Genomic DNA, 25,721 nt, shown 5'->3' on the forward strand with positions numbered 1-25,721 from the left:
CGTGGCTGGATTCTGCGAACCCAGGGCCCTGCATCAGGTCACCCAAAGGGTCAGAAGAGCTTCAGTGCCAGCATGTGGGAACATGTAGCCTGAAGACGACAGCAGGGTAGGATTACAGCAGCATCATTTAGATCCGTTTAGACTACAGTGGAGAAGCAAACCACACCCACAGCCATCCCCACATACAGCAATGACAGAGAATTTAGTAAACTGTCCAGGAAGAACAGAGGAAAGCATTTAACTGTCTCATTAAAAAAAAAAAAAAAAAAAAAAAAAAAGTCGTGTTTTTTTTAAGTCTTTAAGTCTTAAATTTGGAGAAAAAGAAGCAGGGAAGAGAGAGTGAGAGCATATGAGCAGGAAAGAGTGAATGCATGTGTGTGAGAGAATGGCAAACAAAGAAGGTTTTAGAGTGGATTAGGCTTTAGTGAACATATTTACTTATTTAAAGAGCTTTCATATTTTACATTGGAAATCAAGTACTTATTAGCAAGAGATTTGACAGTAATAATTCAGAAATACAATATTAAAAAATTAAAACTTTACATTTATTAAATATGAAAGTTTTAAAGGTCTTCATCTGTGAAGAATCAATTTCAACAGGACTATTAAAAGGCACAGTTTCTACAGCTGATGTATGTGACTAACCGATAAGCTAAGTTTAGAACCATGGTGTTTAGACCCTATAATGCATGAAACTGAAGTCTCTTGATTCTCCTTCACACGTGTCAATTTGATTTTCAGAGCCAGTCATAAATTATGAACTAAAGCAGTGAATTTAAGCCAGCCTATATAACAGACTGGTGCTTTTCTTGTACTGTGCTTTGCTCCCTGCTAACCTGATGAACAGTGGTGCTGCAACCATCCTCTTTTCACCCAAGATCCCTGAAGTACGGATCACTGTCTTCCCATCTCTTCTTCACCTGCTTCCATCCCAGAAATCTTCAATTGGTCCTACAAGTGCAGCATATCTGCTCTACTTTGGCACTGTGCAAACAGCTCTCCTTCCTTCCCCCAGCTTTGGAGGCGAAGAAAAAGACAAAGCAGCACAAAATGAGAATGCAATGCCCAGAAAGTACCAATAATTTGGTATTCCAGCTATATTGAACAGCAGCATCACCACAGCACCCATATACTAGACTAGACATCAAGACATACAGCTGCAAAACATCATATATACTTAGAAGCCTGCATAAGAGTAGGACTATTACACCAACAGTTTGAAGCAGTGGAATCATATGAAAGGTAAAATTGATCTTTGCCCATTAAAAACCACATACAACTGTGCTGAGAGGGAAAAAATTTATTGGTCCTTTAGATTTCCAATGATTGTTTGTATTCTGTTCAGCAAATTCATTCAAATATTACATACGAAGGATATCTTTTCTTCATTTGCAATGTTAGAGCTAGCTTAACATTCAGTGGAAATGTAAGGAATAAAAGCAAAAAAAGATCTTCAAATTATTAGTGAAATACATGATTATTTTTTTCCTATTTCAGCAAAACACTTGCAAAGAACTGGGTTCTGTGCTCAGTACCCATCTTCCATGAAGATGACTCTCGCATACTCAGAGAAGGCACTTGAAATTCCTGGAAGTTGGGATGTCAGGAAGAGGAAGGATCAGCTATCACTTGGATAACAATATGTTCATTTTTAGTAAGTGCAACACTAGTATAAATTCAAACAGCCACAAAGCATTAAGATACAAAAACTCAGCTAGACATGCTAACTAAAGGGCTGCAAAGCTGGAGTACAACAAATCCTTCTTGTCACTGTCACCATTACTCATCATCTCCACCACAGAGGAGCAGGAGTGCTTTCCTGTAGTCCCCAGATGTATCTTTCTGTTAATATAACAGACCAGTCAGCATGAGTCACAACCACAGAAATGTGAAGAAAAGCAGCAGCCAAAGAGGACTCCAACAGATTATACATTTGTCCCACCCACAGGAAATCCACTTGGATGACTCTTCACTCAGGAATGACGCAAGGAAATTCTCTGTCTCTTATGTTAGAGCTGTATTTATACAGACAAGACTTTCAGAAAAACAAAAAACCTCTGAAAGCTTTACTAGAACTGAGCTACCCATTGCCTGCTAGAATGCATTCATCTGCAAGTACGAAAATCCAGGCAAAGGAGAAGCCCAAAACAGCACCAAAAGCAACAACCTTTAAATGTGCAAAGTGCACCTGCCATCACTTAGAAAGGCCCCAGCCCTGCTCCCTCTAATTCATGGCAAGCTCTGCTACTAGCTCCGCAGGACAGCTGTATGGGCCCAACTGACAGTGTCAAAAGCAACTCCACCCAGCCTAAGTAAGGGAGCATAATGCGAGGAATGATAACAGAAAAATCATAAAAAGCAGCATTTAAAAATAAAACAGAATACCCCCAAAAACTCCTAGGAAAAAAAGCATTTTGGCTTCAACTTTGCAGCAACAGCTGGCCCTGCATTTCTTGCTGGCTCTTTCCCTTCCTGCTCCTTCCCATCCACTCAAAGGAGATTATGATTCAGACTGATTCTACAGTGAAATGCTTTCCACTTTGAAATGGTGCAAAAGGTTCCACACCACAATCCAAGATTTAAACTTCAACCTTGTGATAATTCAGACTCCCAACCCCAATATAATTTCTCTGGAGCCAGCACCCTCTCTGAAGCACTGAAAATCAGAAGGAACCCAGACAAGAAAAAGGAAATGAAGCAGTAGCTAAAAATGGTGTATGAGTAATTGTAATTTCAGAAAACCACATCTGTTCTCCTAGTGAACACTGGAAAGAAGCCTTTAGCTTTTCCTAAGAAGCGTCCCCCACTTAAATGACTCTATGTGGTACTTCACAAAACTGCAGACCAACTACCACTGCTCTCAGAGTGCCCTGTGTTGTGCAGCTCTACTCACATCCACCCCCTCCCCTAAAAGTAAACAGTGGAAACAATGACATCTCAATCACCCCTGTTTTCCCTGACAACAGAACAGTAATTTTACCTGAATCACATGATGCAGTGATTTTGCAAAATTCTTTCTGAATTCTTTTCTAATATCCAACAGATCAATTTCACTTCTTGAAACCATGACTCTGATCAGGGTATCATCATCAGTGCCAGCCCCCTATGAAGAAAAGTTTAAATAATATTAAAATATGAGTTTGTCCTGGACAGAGGCTGTAACAAAACAACAAATACAAACCACCACAGTGCAACATGAAAGCACCAAGTGCAACAAGTGGTGTCTCAAAACACTCCTGCATTACATTTCTATTCCAAAACAGAGAATATTTGAGACAGTATCACAAGACATTCACACTGCAATGTGCAGAACAGAGGACTGACCATGCAAGGTGCTCTAATCCCTGGACTTCTATGAAGTGCCATATTGTCAGACCTCTTATGTCATGTTTCATCTATCTCACAGGCCTCAACCGTGAATGACCATATAAATTTAAAATAATCCAGTTCCAAGATTACACAGTAGTATAGCTGACCACCACAATCAGAATCACCCTTTCATCGCATGCAAATCACCCTTTCAATGTAGTCTGAGACTCTGGAATTGCAGTCAGTTCTGGAACTGGGTACATAAATCCTAACAATGACTAATACAAAGCATGTAACATCGTATAGCAAGACATAGCAGAGCAACTCATTCCACAAATTATCCAGCTGCTTATTATCAAAGCAAACTTCACGAACCTTTTCCAACCACACAATCCTCCACTCTCTTATTCATCCTTATTACTTTAACCATATTAAGTTCCTGTGCTGGCAGGCTGTGCCAGACTAACATCCTGACCTCTCCCGCTCAGACAAGTCAGACTCCACCCAAGCTGAAGCAATACAAATTTTCACATGCTGACCTGCTAATGCACCTCAAGGAAGGACTTGGCAGAGCCCCCACAATCATCTTTAGCCTAATGTCCAGGGTCACTCATTCCTTTGACTGGGTGTAATATTCTTGGATTACATCTAAAAATGCTCTAAAGCTGCTCAGAAGTTATGCCATGAGTCCAGTGGTTTCTGAGTAGGATTTGACATTAGAATCCAGTAAAATCCAAGCTCTGCCCCACCTAATCATGAAAGTAAATTCTACTCATTGTAGAACTTTGTCGTGCCAAATTGATAAATTAGAAGTACAAACTCTTCTGTCAAAGTAATATTTGATGAAGATCTTTCTTATCTGAAGTACTTAATGATTTTTATTTATATTAAAAAAATAACAGTTGGGGATCTCACCAGCAGACATTAATCAGGCCCCTCATAATAGAAATGTACAAGATTCTAAAACATACAGGAAAAGATTTTCTATTGCATTCTTTAAATAAAAAGTAATAAATAGATAAATACAAAAAAAGTAATCCTCCTCATAAAAAATATTATGCCAGTATGCTGAGCTGTATTTTCCACCTGAACCTTATTTTACATTGGTATCTATAAAAGCAGTAAAGCAGCTTTTAAAAATTAAGCTATCATTTCATCTCTTTTCACTAATTCTCATGCTGACACCTCATCAATACAACCATCTGGTGACAAACATACTTCAGTGCTTTTCAGCAAGGGGAAGGGAGGAATTCTTCAGGGAAGCTGATAACTTGCCTGAAAACAATAGACTACCTACCTCGGTTTTAATTAATATTAGCAACTGTGAGTTAAAAACACAGTTTTCCCTGCTTATCTCTTCCTATCCAAGAGAAGGCGAAGCCAACAGAAACGCAGCTGTGTCGCTGTTGGGATTCCCCTGCAGAACCTTTTGTAGCTGTTTAAGCCTCTTTCCTTTTTCTCTGATGAGTTTCTTTTCCTTCTCAAAATGGGATGGATAGTCATCCAAACCTGTTTCAAAGCTAACTACACCTTCAGTCTGTAAATACTCGTCTCCAAAACAAAAAGCACTAAATTTGCACAATCTACAATTTAGTTTTTGGTCATCTTTACTTCCTCAATATATCCACCACCTAAAGACACTGTAGCCTTTATTTAGCTGAAGGTGCCCAGTGGATCTAGCCTGATGTTTTCCAATATAACAAGACCCAAGTCCAAAAACAGGTGATGAGACTGATGTTTCCTGTAAAAGATTTATGGTCTGACAAACTTACGATGAACATGAAGTAAAGCTTATAAATTGTTTAGATCCTCTACCAGATCTGCATTCCCCAAACCTTTTGAAGATGCTTAGCGACACAGTATGCTGTTGGCATTTGCAGTGAAAGAAAAAATGAAGAACAAGCGAAAGGGAGAGGAATTGTAGCAGAGGAAGATGGAAAGTGAGGTGTGGAAAACATGTACATACCTTCATGGAATAATAGAGAGTCTCAGCAAAATAGGCAGGCACGCTTCGGATGCATTTCACTGAAAAAAGGCAAAGGATTGAATTTCTGATTGTTATTCAATACGGGACACTGTCACTGTCAAGACAAGGTGTGTGTTACTGGATCACTCTCTCCTGTGTGGACAATTAAGTATACAGCTGTCAGCTAGTCTGTTCCTCTGCTACAACTCTTTGGGTTCTAGGAGTTAGAACGCACCGTATACTTCTAATAGAGAAGAGACTTTGCTAGTCAAATTCTACTCCCAGTTACAAATCTACTATGACGTTGTGCTAAATGATATGCCAGGAATATAAACAAAAGCAGAGTTTTGTCTCACTTTCTCACAGAGGTGCACGTGACTGAACAGAATGCAGTTCACCACCACCCTCCATCCCACTTCCCCCCCATTCGCCCCATCTATTAAAGGAAGAATAAAGGCTTATTCTCTAAATACAAAAACAGATCCCAGGTGATTAACTTTAAAAAGGTACCATGTTTTCATGCCACTTCCTATAACAACTGCAATTTAAGGAGGCCTGGGAGTAAATGAAGGCAGCCAGTTCTAGACCTGTTAAGACTTAATTACCAACTGCCAAAAGCAGCTTCTCCAGATCACCAGAGGTTTCACGGTCAATGGTCTCTTCAATCTGAAAGCCGGAAATAGTCATGTATTTGTCAAACACTGCAAAACAGAAAGTGTGCTTAGTCACATGTATAGCCAGCATTTCTCCCAGTATCTTCCTCAGTACAGGTTAATGCCACCTGTATCTCATTATCCACAGGTCAAATGCTATTGTCCGCTCATTCTTCCCTGTGTCTTATTTTAAATACCTATTTCCTACCAGATTGCTACTATACAACGCATACCTGTACCTGAGGAGGAACAAGCCCATCCATGCACCAGTACGTGTTGGGGGTCAACCAGCTGGAAAGCAGCTTTGCAGAAAAGGAGCTGGGGGTCCTGGTGGGCACCAGATTGAACATGAGGCAGCCATGTGCCTTTGTAGTAAAGCAGACAAATGGTATCCTAGGAGAAATGTTGCCAGCAGGTCGAGGGAGGTGATCCTTTCCCATCTACTCAGCACTGGTGAGGCCATGCCTGGAGTGCAGGGTCCAGTTCTGGGCTCCCCAGTACAAAAGAGATATGTAACTGAAGCGAGTGCAGTGAAGGGCCTTTAAGATGATTAAGGGACTGGAGCATCTCTCCCATGAGGAAAGGCTGAGAGAGCCAGGACTGTTCAGCCTAGAGAAGGCTCAAGGGGGAATCTCATCAGTGTGTACAAATATGTAAAGGGAAGGTATAAAGAAGATGGACCCAGGCTCTTCTCAGTGGTGCCCAGTGCCAGGACAAGAGGCAAAGGGCACAGGAGGTTCTGTCTGAACATCAGGAAACACTTATTTTCTGTGTGGGTACTGGCACAGGTTGCCCAGGGAGGTTGTAGAATCCCTCGAGATGCGCAAAAGCCACCTGGACATGGTCCTGGGCAGCCTGCTCTAGGGTAGCCCTGCTCAAGCAGGGTTGGACAAGATGACCTCCAGAGGTCCCTTCCAACCTCAGCCGTTCTGTGATTCTGTGCACACATTCAGTGAAAGGGTGCAAGGAGAAGAGGGAAAGGGAAAGAAGGGAAGTTTTAGGAAATTATCAGCATTTTCCCCAGGGTGCAGCTATCATTTAGCCTGAACCTAAGATCTTGTCTACACTGGGCTACTAGATCAAATTAACTTCACACAAACTGGTCTATTGGCAGTCTATTGAAGTCTGTGTTCATTAATATCCATAAGACCTGAGTGTTCTATGAAATCTTACATTTCTATCACACTAAGTAAGTGTTGCATGCACCAAAAAAACTTTAGGATTACTTTAACGCAAATGATGGTAAAAAAACTAAACAGTAAAACCACAAATCAAATTACCATTGAAAATCCAAATGAATCCAAAGATTCAAAAAGGAAAACAAAAAGATTGGAGAACCAAAAAAAACTTTCTGGTCATTATTTTGAATGGCCTAAACAGTTTGGTAAAACAGACTTATGAATGGGTAAGGAGCAGGGAAAAAAATTATTGTCTCTATTAACATCTAATAAAGTATGCACCTATAAAAGGGTTGATCTTTTCAGGGCTAGATCTCCATCAGATTATGATGACTCATAACAGACTCTCAGCATCACTTCTATTGTCAGGACCTCTTTCAAAAGGGAAAAATAAAAATAGTAAATAAGCATCTAGAAAGAAACACCCCAGCTGTCCCTTGGATCTACTGCACCACTCCTTCAAGCAGGAGATCACCACTGCTAGGGGGGAACTGAATTACAGGAAACAAAATTAAACGTATTAAGTAGAGGGAAGAGGTGATTAAAGACAAATACAGTACCAGAAACAACTTTTCTACCATTTTTACCACCAGGTGGGTAATACTGAGACTTCAGGCAGAAGTTTTCAAGCACAGAACAACCATACTACCTACCCCTCCTTAAATGGGAAACACTTCGGGTTCCCAAGATGGTGATGAACTTTTCTTCATCTGTTCCCCATTTCAGCTCCCCAGCTCTAAACAAAACCTGTTGTAAATTCAAGAGATCAAAACAGCAGCATTTGTTATGTGTCCACATAGCCTGTTGAAAAGCGCTGTTTGTCTCACTCTGAGAAGCATTAAACTTACTAACAAGCTATAGCTGGAGGCAAAGAAAATGAAATAAAATTGCCAAGTACTGAACTGACTTTAGAAAAAAATAAATGATAAATTCTGAAATTGACTGTGAAAGCATTTACATGAGCAATACTGCTTAAGGCTCTAAAATTGACTGTGCGCATAGTCCCTTTCATAAGCCTGAAGTTTTCTGAAACTCTGATAACACAGGAGATAAAATCCATTCCCAATACTGTTTTTTCTGCTTTTTTTTTTTCCTTACTCTTTTTCAAATCAGATTAGCAAAACTTTACTAAATGATGACTCATATCAATGGCAGAACCATGCTAACTTGGCCCAAGAGGAAGTTTTCCAAAAATGAGGGGAAGATCGATTTAGAAACTCTCAGAAACAGGATTTGCAGGCTGCTAAATTCTTAGTCATATGAAACAAGATTTTAATCATTTAATTGTTTTAGCACATTCATGGTTCTTCAGGCAAGTCTTTCTTCAATGCAGACAATGACAGGCCATTAGCAGCATTTAGGAAAGTAAAGCACTTCTAAAAGTTGGAATAAGCAACAGGAGGGAGAAAATGAGAAAGAAAAATTCAGAAAATTAAATTAGTTCTTTTTACTGACACTCAGAAGCTTTTTTCCAAATAGTGTGCTAAACACCATGCAAGGAGAAAGGTTTGTACATATTGTAGTATATAGTATTTTTTCTCCCTCCTCAGTGTGCAGAGGACAGGCAAACAGGTTACCACCTATATTCAGGCAATCAAATACGTCTTAGAAAAATCCCCACAAACAAATCTGCTGCATAGCAATGCTGTTGGCCATCTGCCCATACTGTAAAACCTGAATGGGATGTTATGAATTTCCTGCTTCTCCTACAATCCTATTCAAAACACATTTGTGAATGCTGCATGCTCTTTTAAGATTAAAAAGTACAGAGTACAAAAGAGTGGGGTAAAAAAAAAAGCTATGAAGGCATTGCAAGGATATTTAGTTCATATAATATACGCTGAGCTCTTCAAATTAATACCAGTACTCTTCATCCAGTAGCAAATGTGAAGTCCCAGCAGAGCATTTAGAAACACTAGGAATGTATTTCTTTAGGAATACTAAAAGTTGTAAATGGCATTTTATGTGAGCTCTAAGTGTCTACCTGCCTTGCCACTGTGCAATACCCAAAATGTACATCAATTGCATAACTTGAAAAAGTGATATTCACAAAATCTCATCCAAAAAGTTAAACTTTCTCCTTCAGGCACTCTCAGAAAAGCCTTGCAACTTCCCTGCATATTCATACTATCTCTTAGAATTAATGTTTAGTAATGATAGACCCCAAAAAATCAAAAATCACCACTGAGCAAAAAGGTTGCCCTCTAATACATCAAATCCTTCCCAGAATATCATATTAATCAAGAGAAACACTGGGGAGCCAAAAATAGTCTTACACTTGCACAGTCACATATCTAAATTGTGACCATCTGTACCTGACAACAATAGTTAGAAAATTCTCTGAATCTGTTCCAGCTATGTTACATGTTGAATGTAAAGGTATCAATACAGAGAAATGTGACAGAACACTTCTCTGTTTAGGTCCCAGCTCAAGCCAAATGTACATAACAAACCACAGCAACCATTTAGGAAAACAGGACTTTTTCAACATTTAGATATGGTGCCTCCTAAATTCAGATGCTCATTTAAACTCAATTAAAGAGGCCAAAAGGAATCTATCTATCTACCAAGGCCTGTGGTTCATGGGTTTCCTCAATTATGTAAGCCTAGCTAAAGGCAAGACTGACATAATTTCATGAAGCAGTCTAGTTCATGATTCAAACATTTGCCTCTAATTTTCAAGCTCCAATTTCCACAGGATTAATTTTAATATCAGGAGAACAATGCTTTCTGAATTTACATAGCAAAGGATAGGCCTATGCCAGTAAAACACATTTTGTCAGTCTGTCTCTCCATCTTGGCCCGCTACCAGGAGAATGTTTTATTGATTTGGTATTCTACTTTTCCTCCTTGCCACCTTGAACAATTCATATATTTTCTTTCATCTCAACTGACAATTTATGAGAGGAAAATGTCTAGCCCAGAGTTATCTGAAATAACCAAGAAACATGCATTAAATGTGTTCTGTAACCAAATCACTGAAATATTGACCATCGCTACAACTAACAACAAATCCAGTAGCATCCAGCAAGAGACTGCATCAAGGATACCAATTAACTGGTGGGTTTCCTTCTGCTGTCTAGAGCACAGGCTTAGTGATCAGTGACAACATTATGGACAATACTTGCAAAGAGCAATATGCAAGTCCCTAGAAACTCTTTAAAGACAATTCTTAGACTGTCATCTGGTTACAGTAAAGCAGAGTATTTGATATATTTTCTCTTTTTAGTATTTCACCCTCTGTGGAGGCATGCCTCACTGAATAGCATTAACATTTCACTATGACACACATGACACATGATATGGAAGGATTGAATTCAGAGAGAAGTTCAAGTCAGATATTAAGGAATGAACTGTTAACATCTCTGAGTTTTCCAGCAGCGGGTCTCTCAGCATCACAAAGCCTCAGTAATCATAACTCTCTCTTCCAATGATCCAATTACTGTTCCATTCATGCACCTCATTAAGTAGAAAGCAATACAAGACATGCTTTTCAAATGTGAAAGTGCCAAAAATCTTGATCCCAATGTTTCAGGTTTTGACACTTTTGTCCAGAATGTATAAAAGCACAGGAAAATGTATTAAGAAACACACACAGAGAACTTTAACAATTTCTCTCTCACATTTGAATTCTAGCTGCATTGTCTCTTTACAAGACAACTTGTAGAAATGCCCCAAAAACCAAGTCATTCACCCACCTGGGCATCCTGCTCAACAAGACCCTCATCAACTCTGCCGTCAGGATCTCTATTTGCCTGAAAAGAATTTTTAAAAGTTGTTAAACTGAAGAATAAAAAGCTGAATCAAAAAACTTATCTGTTATATTGAGCCTGAAAGAGTTACTGCGAGAAGTCAACCCCTAATGCACCTTCTCCAAAATCACCTTATTTTTCCCCTTCTGCTCGAGTGAGTCTTCTTGAAATAAATGTTCTCTTCTTCTATTGCCTTCAAAACCCCACGTAGCAGGCATTCTGCTATACCCATAAGCATCACAGAAGCTTGTCAATTCAGTGATGTGGAAATGACCCATAACAGAGCTCAAGACTGACCCCGGAAATCAGGGGAAGTGGCTCAGTTTCAGAAGCAATCCTGCCTATTACCAGGTCTTTTCAGAATCCCAGCTTAGTCAGCAGAAAGCAACAAGCGTACATCAGACAGGAAAACGAAAGTGAAAATCATACACATATGTCTGAACACAAAGAGATGCTGACCTGCAGCAGGACCACCAGCAGTCTCTGAAAATAGCCTGATGTTTCTCCTGTGATCTTATCCTCCAAGTTGGCCTCATACTCTGCAAAAGAGCAATACCCATTCACCACCTTACAGACTTCCTCACTATTTTGAGGAGAAAGCAAGGAAAATCAAAAAGTTAATTTGACTCAGCTTGTAGAATCATTTATCAGAAACAGCTTTACCAACTCGGACATATTCTGCTTTCACTTACAACCTAACATTATCGTAAAAGAGGTGAAAAGATAGCACCTCACATCTAGTATCAGGAGCAGGTTCCTCAAAATATTTTGAAATACAGGGTGACATGCATAGATTCAGCTCTTTAAGGAACTAAAGAGCATGCAGATCTGGAGTTATGCTAAAATATGGCAGTCTCACAACTGTACAGTCTCACAACTGTACAACAACTGTAAGCCCAGAAAAGTCTAGTACTAATAAATTTTGCCCTTGGAGACTCTAAGTTTTGCCTCAAACTTTATTGAGACATGAGAATTTCTTGTGTGGCAGGAATCTGCATAGAGGTAAAAGAAATATGTTTTAATTCAAACACTGCCTTAAAAAAAACCAACCCCACAATCACAGGGTAAAAGCATATACTCCTGTGGACAACCAAAAAGCTGCACCTGCTTTAGCACAAATGCATTTGAACAGAACACTGAGCAGAAAGCAAAAAAAATCACTTCTGTTTTTTTATGTGATACCAGTTTTCTAGTTTCCAATTACTAAAAATCCCCTTTCAAAGGGATGAAAATAACAGGTGAAAGAAATGCATTTGAATTAATTCTAACCATAAAGTACAAATCACCATAACCTGCAGTCACAGCCCTGAAATAAAAACTATTTTAGTTTACAATCCAAACTCTAGTTTCTCTCTATATAAAGTTTTGCAACACAACAGAATGAAATCCCACTTATTGGACACACCCATAAGATCACAGATAGACCTTATTTGAAAGATGAGCTACAATCATATTAGGAGAACTGATTGGAGACCCAAGAACTTTATTTCATGCAGAACTTTACCTTGCAGATAAACCTGTTTAATATTCCGCACTTCCGCAGGTGTTCTGGAGGCAAGAATTTCAGTCAACACTTTCTCATTGGTTCCTGCTCCCTGCAGGGGTGCAAGTATAAATCAGCTGATGGAATAACAAAAGGAAAACAAGAATTCCCTTTGACAATCAAAAGCAAGCATCAACTTATACACTTGGACCAAATAAAGAAAAATTATTTTCTTCTTTCTGGTATATTGTAGGGGTTTTAGAAAGAATTTCTTCCAATTCCAGCTTGACTGTTTTCAAAACCAACCCAACACTTAATAAAGGCTCACTGTTGCAGAACTCAGATAAGCCCTTCCATGTTCAAGCACACCCAAATATGCCTCAGTTCTTCACTATTACAGTCAATGACATCAAGGTAAGTGAATGAATAGAGTAACAGGTTCCATCTTAGCTCTAGTTTATATACTGCCTTCATCAACCAGTACACAGATAAACATAGAGCCACCCAGCAATGATCTTTACCCTTCTATGAACTGTACCATGTTAAATGCACCCTCTCTTCCACTGCAAACACACACATTTTACAATAGAATTGCTAACCCAGACAGCTAAAGGCGCTGCACTCTAATTACAGTAGGCACAACAGGCACTCTTCACTTTTACAAGGACAAAATTTACAAAAGTCAAGCCAGTATCTTGTTTCCACAAGTCTGAGTCTACTTTGTCTGTAAGAATAAGCCATTGCTCTTTATGCTTCCAAAGAAGTCATTTCACAAAAGCAACACTGAAATACAATACTGTGTATTTTTTGCATCAGTGTGTTATTTACAACCTTTCCTGTAAGGAAAATCCAAATACTAACTGCATACAAAGATATCCAAAACACAAATCTGCCAGGCTGCATGTAATCATTTTCAAAATACAGACTGTTTTGAGAACATGCCTGCTCAGCAAGTGAGACAGGCACAGTTATATTAGTTCTAATCTAAGTAGCAGCAGTGACAACTGCTTAGACAACAGCTTAGACAAGTGTACTCTTAGCTGGGTAAAAAACTGGCTGGATGGACGAGCCCAGAGGGTTGTGGTGAATGGAGTTAAATCCAGTTGGCAGTGGGTCACAAGCGGTGTTCCCTACGGCTCAGTATTGGGGCCAGTTCTGTTTAATATCTTTATTAATAATCTGGATGAAGGGATTGAGTGCACCCTCAGTAAGTCTGCAGATGACACCAAGCTGGGAGGGAGGGTTGATCTGCTCGAGGGTAAGAAGGCTCTACAGAGGGATCTGGACAGGCTGGATCGATGGGCCAAGGCCAATCGTACGAGGTTCAACAAGGCCAAGTGCCGGGTCCTGTACTTTGGTCACAACAACCCCATGCAATACTACAGGCTTGGGGAAGAGTGGCTGGGAAGCTGCCCAGCAGAAAAAGACCTGGGGGTGCTGGTCGACAGCCAACTGAATATGAGCCAGCAGTGTGCCCAGGTGGCCAAGGCGGCCAACGGCATCCTGGCCTGTATCAGAAATAGTGTGGCCAGCAGGAGCAGGGAGGGGATTGTCCCCCTGTACTCAGCACTGGACCGAGTGAGGCTGCACCTTGAGTACTGTGTTCAGTTTTGGGACCCTCACTACAGGAAAGACATTGAGGTGCTGGAGCATGTCCAGAGAAGGGCAACGAAGCTGGTGAGGGGCCTGGAGCACAAGTCTTATGAGGAGTGGCTGAGGGAACTGGGGTTGTTTAGTCTGGAGAAGAGGAGGCTGAGGGGAGACCTTATCGCTCTCTACAACTACCTGAAAGGAGGTTGTAGTGAGGTGGGTACTGGTCTCTTCTATCAAGTAACTAGAGATAGGATGAGAGGAAATGGCCTCAAGTTGTGCCAGGGGAGGTTTAGATTGGATAGTAGGAAAAATTTCTTTACTGAAGGGGTTGCCAGGCATTGGAACAGGCTTCCCAGGGAAGTGGTGGAGTCACCATCCCTGGAGATATTCGAAAAGCACGTAAACAAGGCACTTCAGGACATGGTTTAGTGGGCATGGTTGACAGTTGGACTCAATGATCTTAAAGGTCTTTTCCAACCTAAATGATTCTATGAACCGATAGTACAACCTTCAGCACAGACTTCATGCTCTTAGCTGAGTTATCTTGCACTGAAGTCTATGCTATCACACCTTCTTTACTGTTGTTACCCACCTTAGCTGAATTGCAGCTAGTATCAACATCTTTTCCTGTGCAGACACGTTCTCTGAAATCCCATGATCTTGTGTTTAATATAATTTTTTGTGACAAGAACAAAACCACTCCTGTTTCACTATCTCTTATTTTCCCTCCTACACTCATCTGTTCCATCATTTCCCTGTCAGTCTTTGACTCCTAAGTCAACAAGAGGAGCTTGGGAATACATTTTTTCCTTTTAGTCAGCAAGGCCTTTATCAGCTTCTTTTATCAGGTGCCATCTTCCCTTCCCCCACTGCATATAAAGACATTACAGAAAATTTCCAGGATTAAAGTTTCTGTTATCTGAGATACTATTTGCTGGGTCATGGGTTCATGAGCACTAGCTTGCACAGTTACTAAAGCCTACATATTAACCAGTTGGTCATCAAGGCTCTTGGGAGTTTACATGTGAGCGTCACCCAACCAAGCACTGCCTGACACTAGTCAAGTTCAATGTCCTCTACTTTAATCAACAGGTTCTGTGAATAATCCAAGGCCATCCAATTCCTGAGATGGTATCAGACAGGTGTGGCGGGGGGGGAGGGGGGGGCGGATAGGACCACATGGAAGAAAACACACTAAAATATCTACGCATACAGATTGTAAATTGTTTGTCTACCTGGCCTTCTCAGAGAGGCACTAAATGCATTGAGCTAAAGACAAATGTTAGAAAGGTAACACCGACAGGGCTATCAACTCTTGCCTCTGTATTACTGCAGGCAACTTTTAGAACACATTCAATAATACAGATAATACCCACTCATAATTTTGGTGGACACCAGTTTACACAAGTACGCTAGCCCATCAATTTTGGAGTTGCATTGTAATCCATCAGGGGCAAAACACTCTCTAGCTTAAATAATAGTCAAAGACAGACATACAGATAACACCACACTTTCATGAAATACCTTGAACTACTTTGCAGCCCATGCATACAGCTGCATAGCTATAAAACCTAGGCTGCTCACAGCAGAAAAATCTAGTGTCCACTGGACTTCACCACTGCACTTTAGCAGCAAAAAGAATTTAAAAGCAACATGCACATCTATTAATTGTATTTAAGTCAGAAAGAACAAGTCTTATGCTATGAAGATTTTAGTCTGCATCTACAGCAAAACTGTTCTCTTAAGATTACATAGTTTCTCATGAAAATAATTTCACATAAAGCATACACTGAGTAGATTTCTGAACTACCTCTAATGCATTATTAGGATGAATAAGAAATCAGGCAAAACCATGGCATTAGCAATAACGGCAGGTGTTAGCATAACATTCATAATTTAAAAAAAAAAAAAAAGGGAAAAAGAAAAAAAGGCTACTTCTATTAGCATTCCCTTTACCAACCAAAAGTTCATTCCTAAAAAACAACAAAAGAGCAACAAACATTTCATACAATGTATTAATTACCTTCCCTCACTCCTCTTACCTTGATAGCATGCTTCAGTGCATGAGCATCAAAAATATATGTTGGTCTCATCAAAGATACCATCAATGTTTCAAATTTGCCGGTAAGTTCCGATTTCAGGTCATCTACAAGATCCTAATGCAGAACAAACAGTGCTGTAATGAACAAGGACTAACCATTCAAAATGGATGCATGTGTGTCTGCAAGCTAGAAGACTCTGGCCATACAACAAAAAGCACAAGGGACAGGGCTCTGTTTGTTTTAAATGGCACCTGAACTGAAACAAGTGTAGCCAAATAAGGCAGAAGAAAAGGATATATGGGCATTTGGAAAACCTGAAGCATATTGCAATTATTTCTCTGCCCCCGCCCCCACTCCAAGACAGAAATTCTCTAAAACCTAGGTGTTCACTGCACTTGCTATTTGAAACAAAGGGTACCCAGCCAGAATATTAAAGGATCCAACAATGCTGGAAGAAAGAAAAAAGCCATCTTTGCTTTGAACTCACTTATGGCTTTATCTACCAATATATTTGGTTTTGCTCGCTCCTATGCTGTTAGGCCGGTATATTTCTTCCACATTTTCTAGCTCTAGAAAATTCTTTTCCTGCTATCACCTTACACTGCAGACCTTGCATCAAAATATTTGATAACTCCTTCCATAGCAAGAATAAGATCAATACTAAAAGCACGCTAACAGGAAACTATAGGAGCTTTTGCGCAAAAACCCATCTACAACATATTGGACCAAAATACAGAAAAAGGAAGTAACTTCCTTGTGCTAACCTAAAAGGAATATTCTAACCTAGCCAGCAATTAAGAACATCACAGCATGGGGAGAGGGGGAGACAGAAGCAAAACTAGATTTTCTTCGAAGGAACATTTTACAGGGAGTGTGATGAATGTGCCTCACAGTTTTAAGTCATCATCACAGGCCACATTCAGCTCATTTCTAGAGGTATTTTTCTTCTTCTCACCCTGCCAAATAACGTTTTAAAGGCAGATGCAATTTCTTGACGCTGAGCATTGTTTCTGCTGGTAAGGATCTTCAGAACAGTTTCTTCATCAGTCCCTGAAGTTAGAAAGAACAAAGAGTTACAAACACTCTAAAAAACAAACACCAGTGGCACAAACTCAAAAGGCAATGAAAGATGTTTCGAAAATAAGTCTACTGACAAACAGCAGAAGCATTTAAATAACAAATGTCACCATACCCCAAAGCTGAGCCACCAGGTTTGGTGTTCTGCTGTTGCAAAAATATGACTGGAGGACCTATGTGTTGTTTGTTCTCCATTAGTGCTCTGTTCCAGACGCTGCTCCTAGCATCCCAGGCATCAGCTATAACATTTAGTCACAGTCTGTATTCTACACAGGAGCCTTGCCTTTGAGCTCACCAAGGGATCTGCTTTAGAATAAACAATCTGCTGACTCCCAGCAAAACTCAGTCCAGTAACCCCGAACACCCCAGAGTACAGAAGTGTGGAGCTATTATCCATTTTATATATGACAGTTTGCAAGGTAGCCCTCACAGCACAGCACCTTACTAGCCCTACTGAATTTGCCAATAGGTTGAGGTGTATCACATTTCCCTTCTTCCCTTCCTTCTGCTTCCTCTGGCAGGCAGCTTCAAAGAAAGTAGCAAATTAGGATTTGCTCTCACACAGAAGTTTTGGGGCAGAAAGCTACAGTGTGAGTTTACAGACCACTTGTTAGTCTACATTCATGCTGTGTGCTTGTATTCTTTGCTCACAGTAACTGTAATGTGCTTATGCACTTCCAGACCGAGGGGGCTGTCCCATATTTTCCAAGCACAGAGCTTCTGCTATACTGTCATAACTCTCCACAGTTGTCACCTGTAAATCCACAGTCTAGCTTACTGTGCAGCAAAACTCTGTGTGCAGAAAAGCCTGTGGAGTACCAATTTTTAATGGAGAATGTGCACACCACCTTTTTTTCCCCTTATGCTAACCTAAAAATAAACATCCTCGAGAGCAGTACAGTCAAAACTAGGACACGCCCAGACTCATGCAGTCCTGCAGTTGTCATTCCATGGCATGTAGACGCACGCCCTACCCAAACCTGCTAATATAAAAAAAAAGGAGTTCAGAAAGGATATTTTCAAAGGACTGAGAGCCCTTTCCTTTTCATAAAATAAATTATTCTTACCTATTCCCTTCATGGCCTTACGAAGGGCTTCTGCATCAGCTCTGGCATCAAAAGGAGAGAAGGCTGCCACGGTGCCTCTTGTGTACTACAGCGGGAAAAAAGAGGTAGGGGGAAAGGGAAAAGGGCATGAAATAGATGATAGCATCTTTCAGTTCCCCATACACGAGCTTGACTAAATTTGAATCCGCAATCCAAAAGATGATAGCATTTTTCTTGCAATTGTCCGACTAAACAGCAATCCGTTCGTATTTTAAACACAGCTCACTCAAAAGGTACTACTATGGTTTTACTCAGCAGTACCCCAGCTAAGGTCAGGTATATTTACATAATGGTAGTTTGCAGGATTGATATTTACAACACTGGAGCCTGAATACAGGAAAATTACTAAGAAATTATCATTTAAGTAATTTGGGAAATTAATTGCACAAATCACATATGCTAGAAAAGCTGCACAAAGATCCAAGACACGTTTGGAAATAAGACCTTCCTCTCCTGAAGAAAAACCTGCTGGAGCTCTCAACCAGTATCACACTGTTTTTTTTTTCCCATCACATTGCAAATGAGACCTACTGAACTTTGCAATGGCTTTCAATTTTTCATCATGTTCCTTTTGACATAAGCAACTTTTTTCTCAAGTGACTCAGCTACATTTCTCATAGTTGTTTACAGCTAAAAAGAAATAACAGCTCAAACATAAGGATAAAAGATCAGCCTGTCCAAAACACAAAAGTAATTCCACTAGGTTTCCATGGAACATGGCTCTTCAGGGACTTTCTCTTCAGGTCAAACACAAAAGGATATTCATCACCCTTATGGAACAGTCTTGCCTATATTTAAACATGACAGTTCAAGAACCTATATGTGTATAGCACAGTAGTTAATTTATAAACTATAAAAGTCAAGCAATGGCCAAAAGGGGAAAGAGCTGGGGTTTGGGAATAGGGAGGTTTTTCTAACAGCTGAAGAAGGGAAATTCTTGTAAGCATTGCTGTACAAAAGTACCAATCAGTACAAGCAGGGCATTTGTCCACTCGCAAGAAAAAGCATGAAAGAAAGTGCCAAGACACCTACTGAGACTGGCACCAGATTATTACACAGACAGCACAGCCATCTGGCCTCTGCGATACAGCCTTTCCCTCAAGTTAGCAATTTCAGCCACACAGTGCTTTGGTTTCAAGTCAATGGACTCATCCAAGACAGGTCAGCCAAAAAAGCACAGACAGAAAAGAGTAGCCAAGCACTAACCAGAAACTGCCCTGAAGCACTGCTGCCTCTCAGGCCAGTTGTGTGTTATTGCCATCAGAGACTCCCTACCCCTCCCACTGCAGAAGCAATAATGAGTTATGTTTACCTCCACCGTATTTCAGCAAATCAGAACACAAAGTATCATGGTGCTTAATAACAACAACAACAAACTTCTTTCTCACTGATGCTTTCCAATATCCAGCATACTTCAGAGCCATGGCAATTCCCCTGAAGCATTCTGCTTTTTCCCATTATGAGCAAATTTTTAGGCACTACTTCAAATTTAGGCACAGCAATGTGTACTTATTGTCATTCTCCTAGCTAATTCCAAAGGCTATCATGAAAAACTCTCAAAGATTTAGGACTCAATTTTATAATTTGGTAAAACAGATAAAGACTGAAAAGCCTCTGTATTCCTCCTCCTCCCTTATTACCACACCAGGCAGCATGGGGTTATTTAAAAGTGTATTTCCTGCTATTTTGTTTCATATCATCTTAACATAACTAATATTATAAAACTACCACAATTCTCCTCTGGAAATGACTAAAGGTAAGCAGGTCTCGGAGGAAAGAGTTATTGATCTTTGAGTTAAAGTTTTCATTTGCTTATCTTGTTATAAGCAAGTGGAATTCCCCTTCACAATTCCTAAGTCTTATGACAACAGCCCAGCATTCCTCTGTGGCTATTTTAGACAACATATGTGGGAACACTAAAAGCTAGATTAAATCTATCTCTGCATCATCCTTCTCATTTTTGTCAACTAAGAAGAATCCTTCCATAACTCTCTTCCAAAGCACAGTGTGAAAAGCCTCAACATAGTCTAAGCTTGATGAACAGTTCCTGAAATTCTTCTGGTGCACCTGTAGTCTGAAAGAGTTTTCTTGATGTCTTCTCACCATTTGCATTCCAGGCATTCCCTTCTGACGCACACTGTGTACTGGATTTTGGCTACCTACCTGCCACAATCACCCTCAGTCAGTACTTGAGCTGCACCTAGCTTGCAAACCAGAAATATTGCTGCAGCTCTGCCATCTAGCATAATAAAAATCCATGTCACCTGGGTACCACAAAGACAGCAGCTATAACAGCAGAATCTCCAGTTACATCTGCTCCCCTTGATACTATATGCTGGTGCAAATAGAGCACAACCACAGCAGAGGCTGTTAGTATAAGACAGGCTTGGATATGGCTTTGCAGACCCGAGTCCAACCTACAGTCTAACTGCCTTCAGAAGCCACATGTGGGCAGATGCGACACAGACAACAGCTGGCCCATCACTGAGAAAGCGTTGAGCCATCCTTAACTTTCACGTCAGAAACCTACTTGCCTAGCTCTTCAGAGCACTGCAGCGTGGCCTGGCAATCGGGGTATAGCAGGAAATACTCAGGCATACCATCTTAACAACCACAAATCTGTGTAAAACACCCCACTGCCCAGAAGCACCCTGATTAGTTACTCCAGTCCCAATTTCTCATTTGCAAAATCAATGGACAACGGCAGAACGCTCTGCAGTGATAACAAACCCAGTCCATGGAGGGAAGAGCACTCTCCTCCTTTCCAAACATGGCACCTTTTGGCCAGAGAAAAAGAAGGCAAACACCTGTCCTAAACCACCATCACAGCCTGAACCACTGAAGTCAACTTCCAGTCACGCAGAATCTGAAATAGAAGCTATGAACCAGACATTTCTACCAAAATAATAGATCCATACAAAAGAGTTTCTGACAAAAGCCACACACTCATTTATCAGACAACTCAGCTAGTTTCAACATTAAGTAGAGTTTAAACAAACTGGTTCTTGCAGGTGGATCACAGCATCACAACTGCTACACCATCCTGACCTAGTATGAAAACAGTAAACTGAAAGACAACTATTTATTTACAAACTTAATAACTTTTTTAGAGGTAAACAAATTATCTTATTTTTAGTATCTCTAAGAATGTTCTCTGTCATTTATGCAGACAGATACTCAATAACACTGCAGGCTCATAGGTCATTTTTATTTTGGTTGTTAAGTTTCCCACTCAGTAGAACCCAAAGCACATCAATGGAAAGAAGAACACAAATAGTCCTTGATATTAAATCCTTTTGTAATCTGGAGTGATTCCCTTACTAAATAGCAACACCCTACACTTAGCAGTAAAATATAAAAGAGAAGCACAACACGCAAGACCTCAATAGAAAGAGGATCACAAGATCCTAACACCCAAAACCTACACACATTCTCTGCTTTCTACATTCCCCAATACACTGACTATTGTTAAGCAATCAGGTGTAGTGCAAGCACAGTTTGTGATTATAGACTAGAAATAAAACAGCAGCTTCCATTTTCTCCAGACTCCTACCAATGAGACCAACAAAACCCACACATACACAAAATTAGTATGAAGAGGAAAGGTGTGGGGGGGGAACAAACAAAACAAAAACCAAACACAACTTCAAAACAAGAGATGATCTTGCTTTAGAATTTATGCCCCTCCAAATGAGGAGATTCACATTCTCTGTTTTTTTTGTTTATTCTGCTCTAGCAAAAGTTTGCAGAAGGAGAAGATACAATCTCATCAGGCAAGATGTTTCTAACCAGCACCTCAGAGCTACATTAACTTCTCCCAAGAGATAACTTCACTTCACAATTTGATGCCACGTGGCCACATATCCTGGCAACAGCATTATCTGTAAGATCAACAATAGCCACTTAGCGAGGTTCCTTTTAATTTTTCCCACCCGGCACACAAAAAAATCTCCCACCCACAAGATCCCATGTTTAGCCACTGTTAAAAACAAAGCATTCATTATCAGCAAACAAAAGACCACATTTGAACTGATTCAGACTTCTTCCCAGCTACCCTTGCCCTATACCCACTCACAGCCAAGTTCCTACCGCTCAGATTTCCCATAGATGAAGAGCTACCCCCTTTCACAACGCTGCTCTGCAGCAACAAAAGTAGCACCTCATCAATTTGCCACTGGAAAGCCCAGTGTCTGGCACAGAGGTGGTGGTATGTGGCTTTTTTTTCTTTCTTTTTTTTTTTTTTAAGCAGCCACCTGTTTACAAGATGGCACAGGAAAACAGTGGAGTGGAAAGAATGGAAATGGAAAAATTTTCCAGCACACAGGTTGACAAACAGAGAAGGTGAGAGCCCAGAAGGTCACGTGCTAGAATAAATGAAAGACTGCCTTAAGACTTCTTACACAAGAATAGCCATCTTGCAGATAAAGCAGAACACAGTGTTCACTAGTAAACTGAAAACCTTTGTGGCCATTGAAGACCACATAGAGATCCCAGTTCAAACTGTGCTTTAAAGCTAACATCATGTAAGAAATATATAATTGTTTCATGACATCCTTACTGAAATTTCAAGGGCAGTAGGATGCAATTTACATTGTGAGCGGATGAATATAGGTGCAGAGCTGATGCAAATGCACAACCATAAAGACGTCTCTACAAAACACCTCTCTAAGTTTAGTATCACTTCAGGTTGCTCACTTAAATAGAAGAGTCAGCTCTGGTCAGCAGACTATATTCACATCTGCCCCACTAAATTTAAACTCTTGACAAAAAATGGAATTACACAACATCTGTGCTGAACTCTGAGTCAGTACATCATGGAGATACCAAAGATAGGGAGGAGAGAAAGAAAAAAACAGAAAAAAAAAGATAAAGAGAGTGGGTGAGAGAGGAGAAGAGAAAAGCAAACAACAGCAATGTAGGAACCAATGCAGGAACATCTGCAAAAACACACAAAGAACCTCTCCTTGCAAGTAACCTCAGCGAAGCCAAAGAGCTGCTTAGGACCCAATTCTGAAAAAGCATTTATACTTTGGAATGTGAGACATAATCCTCTGAAGCACTACTGGAGTTGGCAGTACTACTCCTGTGCTCCAAGTCACACATGCACATTGGCAGAACAGGAACTCCAGATATAGCACACAGCAGCCACACCTTCACCAGCACAAGCAATCCCTTCCTGGCATTTTACAAATGGATACAGAAAACACTCCCAACTTCACATTCAGGGAAAAATTTGGGAGTAGCAAACCGAAACACATCAGTCCACAGCACGCAAGCAGAAAATAGTCTTGTTCCTTTCTTTCCCAATTTCCAAATCAGCAAACACAGGGTAGCATTTCCAAGGCAGCTTGTTCATCGAGGAGGAACAGATTCTACCATGTGCATCTATGCATTAACAAAGACCACTACACATACGGATGTGTGAAAAAAGGCAGCTTGTTAGGACAGCAGTGTTCCTCCAAAGAAAGCAGATAAACACAGGCATGGAGAGACCAGGCTGCACAGCAGATATGGCATGCTGTAGTTTTCCTACAAAATGAATGAATGAACCTTTTTATCCTGGACATGGATCACACAAAATGCCCCAGGTCTTTGGGGGGGGGGGGATCTTCCCATAACTGAGCAAGAACAAATACTTCAGTAACCAAGACTCCAAAGATAACTTACCTTCTTCAAAGGTTTTACTCTTCAGTGATGTATCTAGACTAAATTGGACTTCAGTACACTGTGCTGTGCAGCCTTTGTGAACTCTGAACCTTTGGATGTACATATAAATAACTGCTGTCAACTGACACTCAACATTTCATGATTGATAGGCATTTTCATTTTTTAGCATTACTTCACGGTGCAACAAAATTTAGAACAGACACCTGCCATGAGCAGCAGAGCCTACTCTTCAACTTTTTTTTTTTATTTTTATAAAATGCTTTACAGGCTACAAAGCTTTAACACTCCCAGTCTTCCGTGGCTGCATTATCGCCCAGGCAAAGAATACTACTGGAGCGGAAAACAGCCCTCTGAACATGGAAATGGGAGGACAAGGCCTACCTAGTACAAGACCTCATCACTCCAATGACTTCAACCTACCACCATCCACCACAGTTAGTAACCCAACCCCAAGTGTTACCTCAGGCAGTAGAAAATTCTACTATGTGAAGACAGGAGTAACTGGTTTGCACTAGTGAAGAATGAAATACTCCTTCTACAAAGATCAAGAATTAAAGTTTGTGTCTCTGTGGAACAGACAAGAGAATTGCAAATTTCCATGCTTTCACTAAATGGAATTTGCCCTAAGCCTATAAGCAATGCTACATATACCATAATAAAAGGCTGTCCAAGTAGATCTGTCTGGTCAGATGCCCTGCACTGGCATGGGTAGGGGTCTCTCCTAAGATGCATCCTACAAACCAGGCCTGATGTTTAAAGAAAGAAAAATCCATTCTTCATACCTCAAGAAAAAACCCAACCCAAACTTTAAGGATTTAGTGGAATACTATTAAAAATAAAAACTTTTTAAAATGAAGTACCCTTTCTTTCTTTTAAAGCTCAATCCAGACAGAATATGAATAAGTATTCACAGGAGTGTTAAAACACCACTGATCATTCCACTCATTGTTAAAATAATGAAACTACTACAGCATTAGTGTGCAATTACCCTGACCTTTGTGAAGGCACTCATACCACTTGATGGCTTTCACTTCCTACAGCAGTACAAAGCCCATAAATAAGCCATTAAATTCTTATTTTACTTTCCAGAGCATATGCATTTGATGCAACTATAGAAACAAATGCTGGAGTCAGCTCCGTTTTCCAAGCCTTCGTTCAGGCTCAAACCACAGCGACCCAAGGGCTGCAAAGGAAAAAATAGAAGTACCAGATGAAGTACTACACCATAGCTACAAGGCTTCCAGAAAAATTCAAGTCAGAAATGAGAAAGCTGGAGATGGGACTACCGCGCCCCGAGCCTCCACGGGACACAGCCACGGCAGTATTATTTTTCTCCTTCCTCCTCCAGTGGAAGGAACCTCCACCCAAGCACTATATAAACACACCGTACCGGAAACTTGGCCAAATTAGTGGAAACTGGCAGAAAAAAAAAAAAAAGTTGTCCCTGACGCGCGTCTCACATGATGAGCTGCTTTCCCCGTCTCCCTCCCCTCCGCGTCTCCCCAGGCTTGGGGATGGGTTGATTTAAGGCAGACCGAAAAATAAATCACTGAGGAGTAAGAGTAAGGAGACGGACAAGACGAGGGTGTCCCGGGACCGCCGGCGGCCGGGCAGGGACGAGGCGGCCGTTAGCCCCTCGCGGCGGCCGTTAGCCCCTCGCGGCGGCCGTTAGCCCCTCGCGGCGGCCGCCTCACCTTCGCCATCTCTGGGATCCGCCGAGTCGGGGCTGAGTCCGAGTCTGCAAAGAGAGACGCGACAGTGAGTGCCCGCCCGGCCCGGCACGGCACCCTCGCCTCGCCTCGCCTCCCCTCCCGGCGCCCCTCGCTGCCGGGCAGCGCCCTCACCGCAAGCCGGTCCGCCGAGCCGCCGCCGCCCAGAGCTACCGGGAGCACTGA

At 40.9% G+C, this 25,721-nt stretch overlaps 1 protein-coding gene across 1 annotated transcript; it reads right to left on the minus strand.

Annotated features, from left to right (window-relative positions):
• Window positions 1-1,290: 1,290 nt before the first annotated feature.
• Window positions 1,291-25,707, minus strand: ANXA5 (annexin A5). The gene is made up of 13 exons (XM_010575565.1): window positions 25,671-25,707; window positions 25,521-25,564; window positions 18,121-18,205; window positions 16,932-17,026; window positions 15,977-16,090; window positions 12,363-12,453; window positions 11,318-11,397; window positions 10,805-10,861; window positions 7,760-7,853; window positions 5,881-5,976; window positions 5,276-5,334; window positions 2,981-3,103; window positions 1,291-1,842 (listed from the first exon to the last, which is right to left on the minus strand). Exons 2-13 carry the CDS (start codon window positions 25,527-25,529, stop codon window positions 1,780-1,782), a joined length of 966 nt encoding a protein of 321 aa, XP_010573867.1. The 5' UTR covers window positions 25,530-25,564; window positions 25,671-25,707; the 3' UTR covers window positions 1,291-1,779.
• Window positions 25,708-25,721: the final 14 nt, after the last annotated feature.

This window comes from Haliaeetus leucocephalus, unplaced genomic scaffold (genome assembly GCF_000737465.1).
Source record: "Haliaeetus leucocephalus isolate CR32 unplaced genomic scaffold, Haliaeetus_leucocephalus-4.0 Scaffold484, whole genome shotgun sequence".
Classification (NCBI taxonomy): domain Eukaryota; kingdom Metazoa; phylum Chordata; class Aves; order Accipitriformes; family Accipitridae; genus Haliaeetus; species Haliaeetus leucocephalus.

Coding starts and splice junctions, on each gene's coding strand:
- ANXA5 (XM_010575565.1), bottom strand. Junction 17,027..18,120: donor TAAGGCCATGAAGGGAATAG/GTAAGAATAATT, acceptor TTCTAACTTCAG/GGACTGATGAAGAAACTGTT. Junction 11,398..12,362: donor TAAACAGGTTTATCTGCAAG/GTAAAGTTCTGC, acceptor GCTCTTTTGCAG/AGTATGAGGCCAACTTGGAG.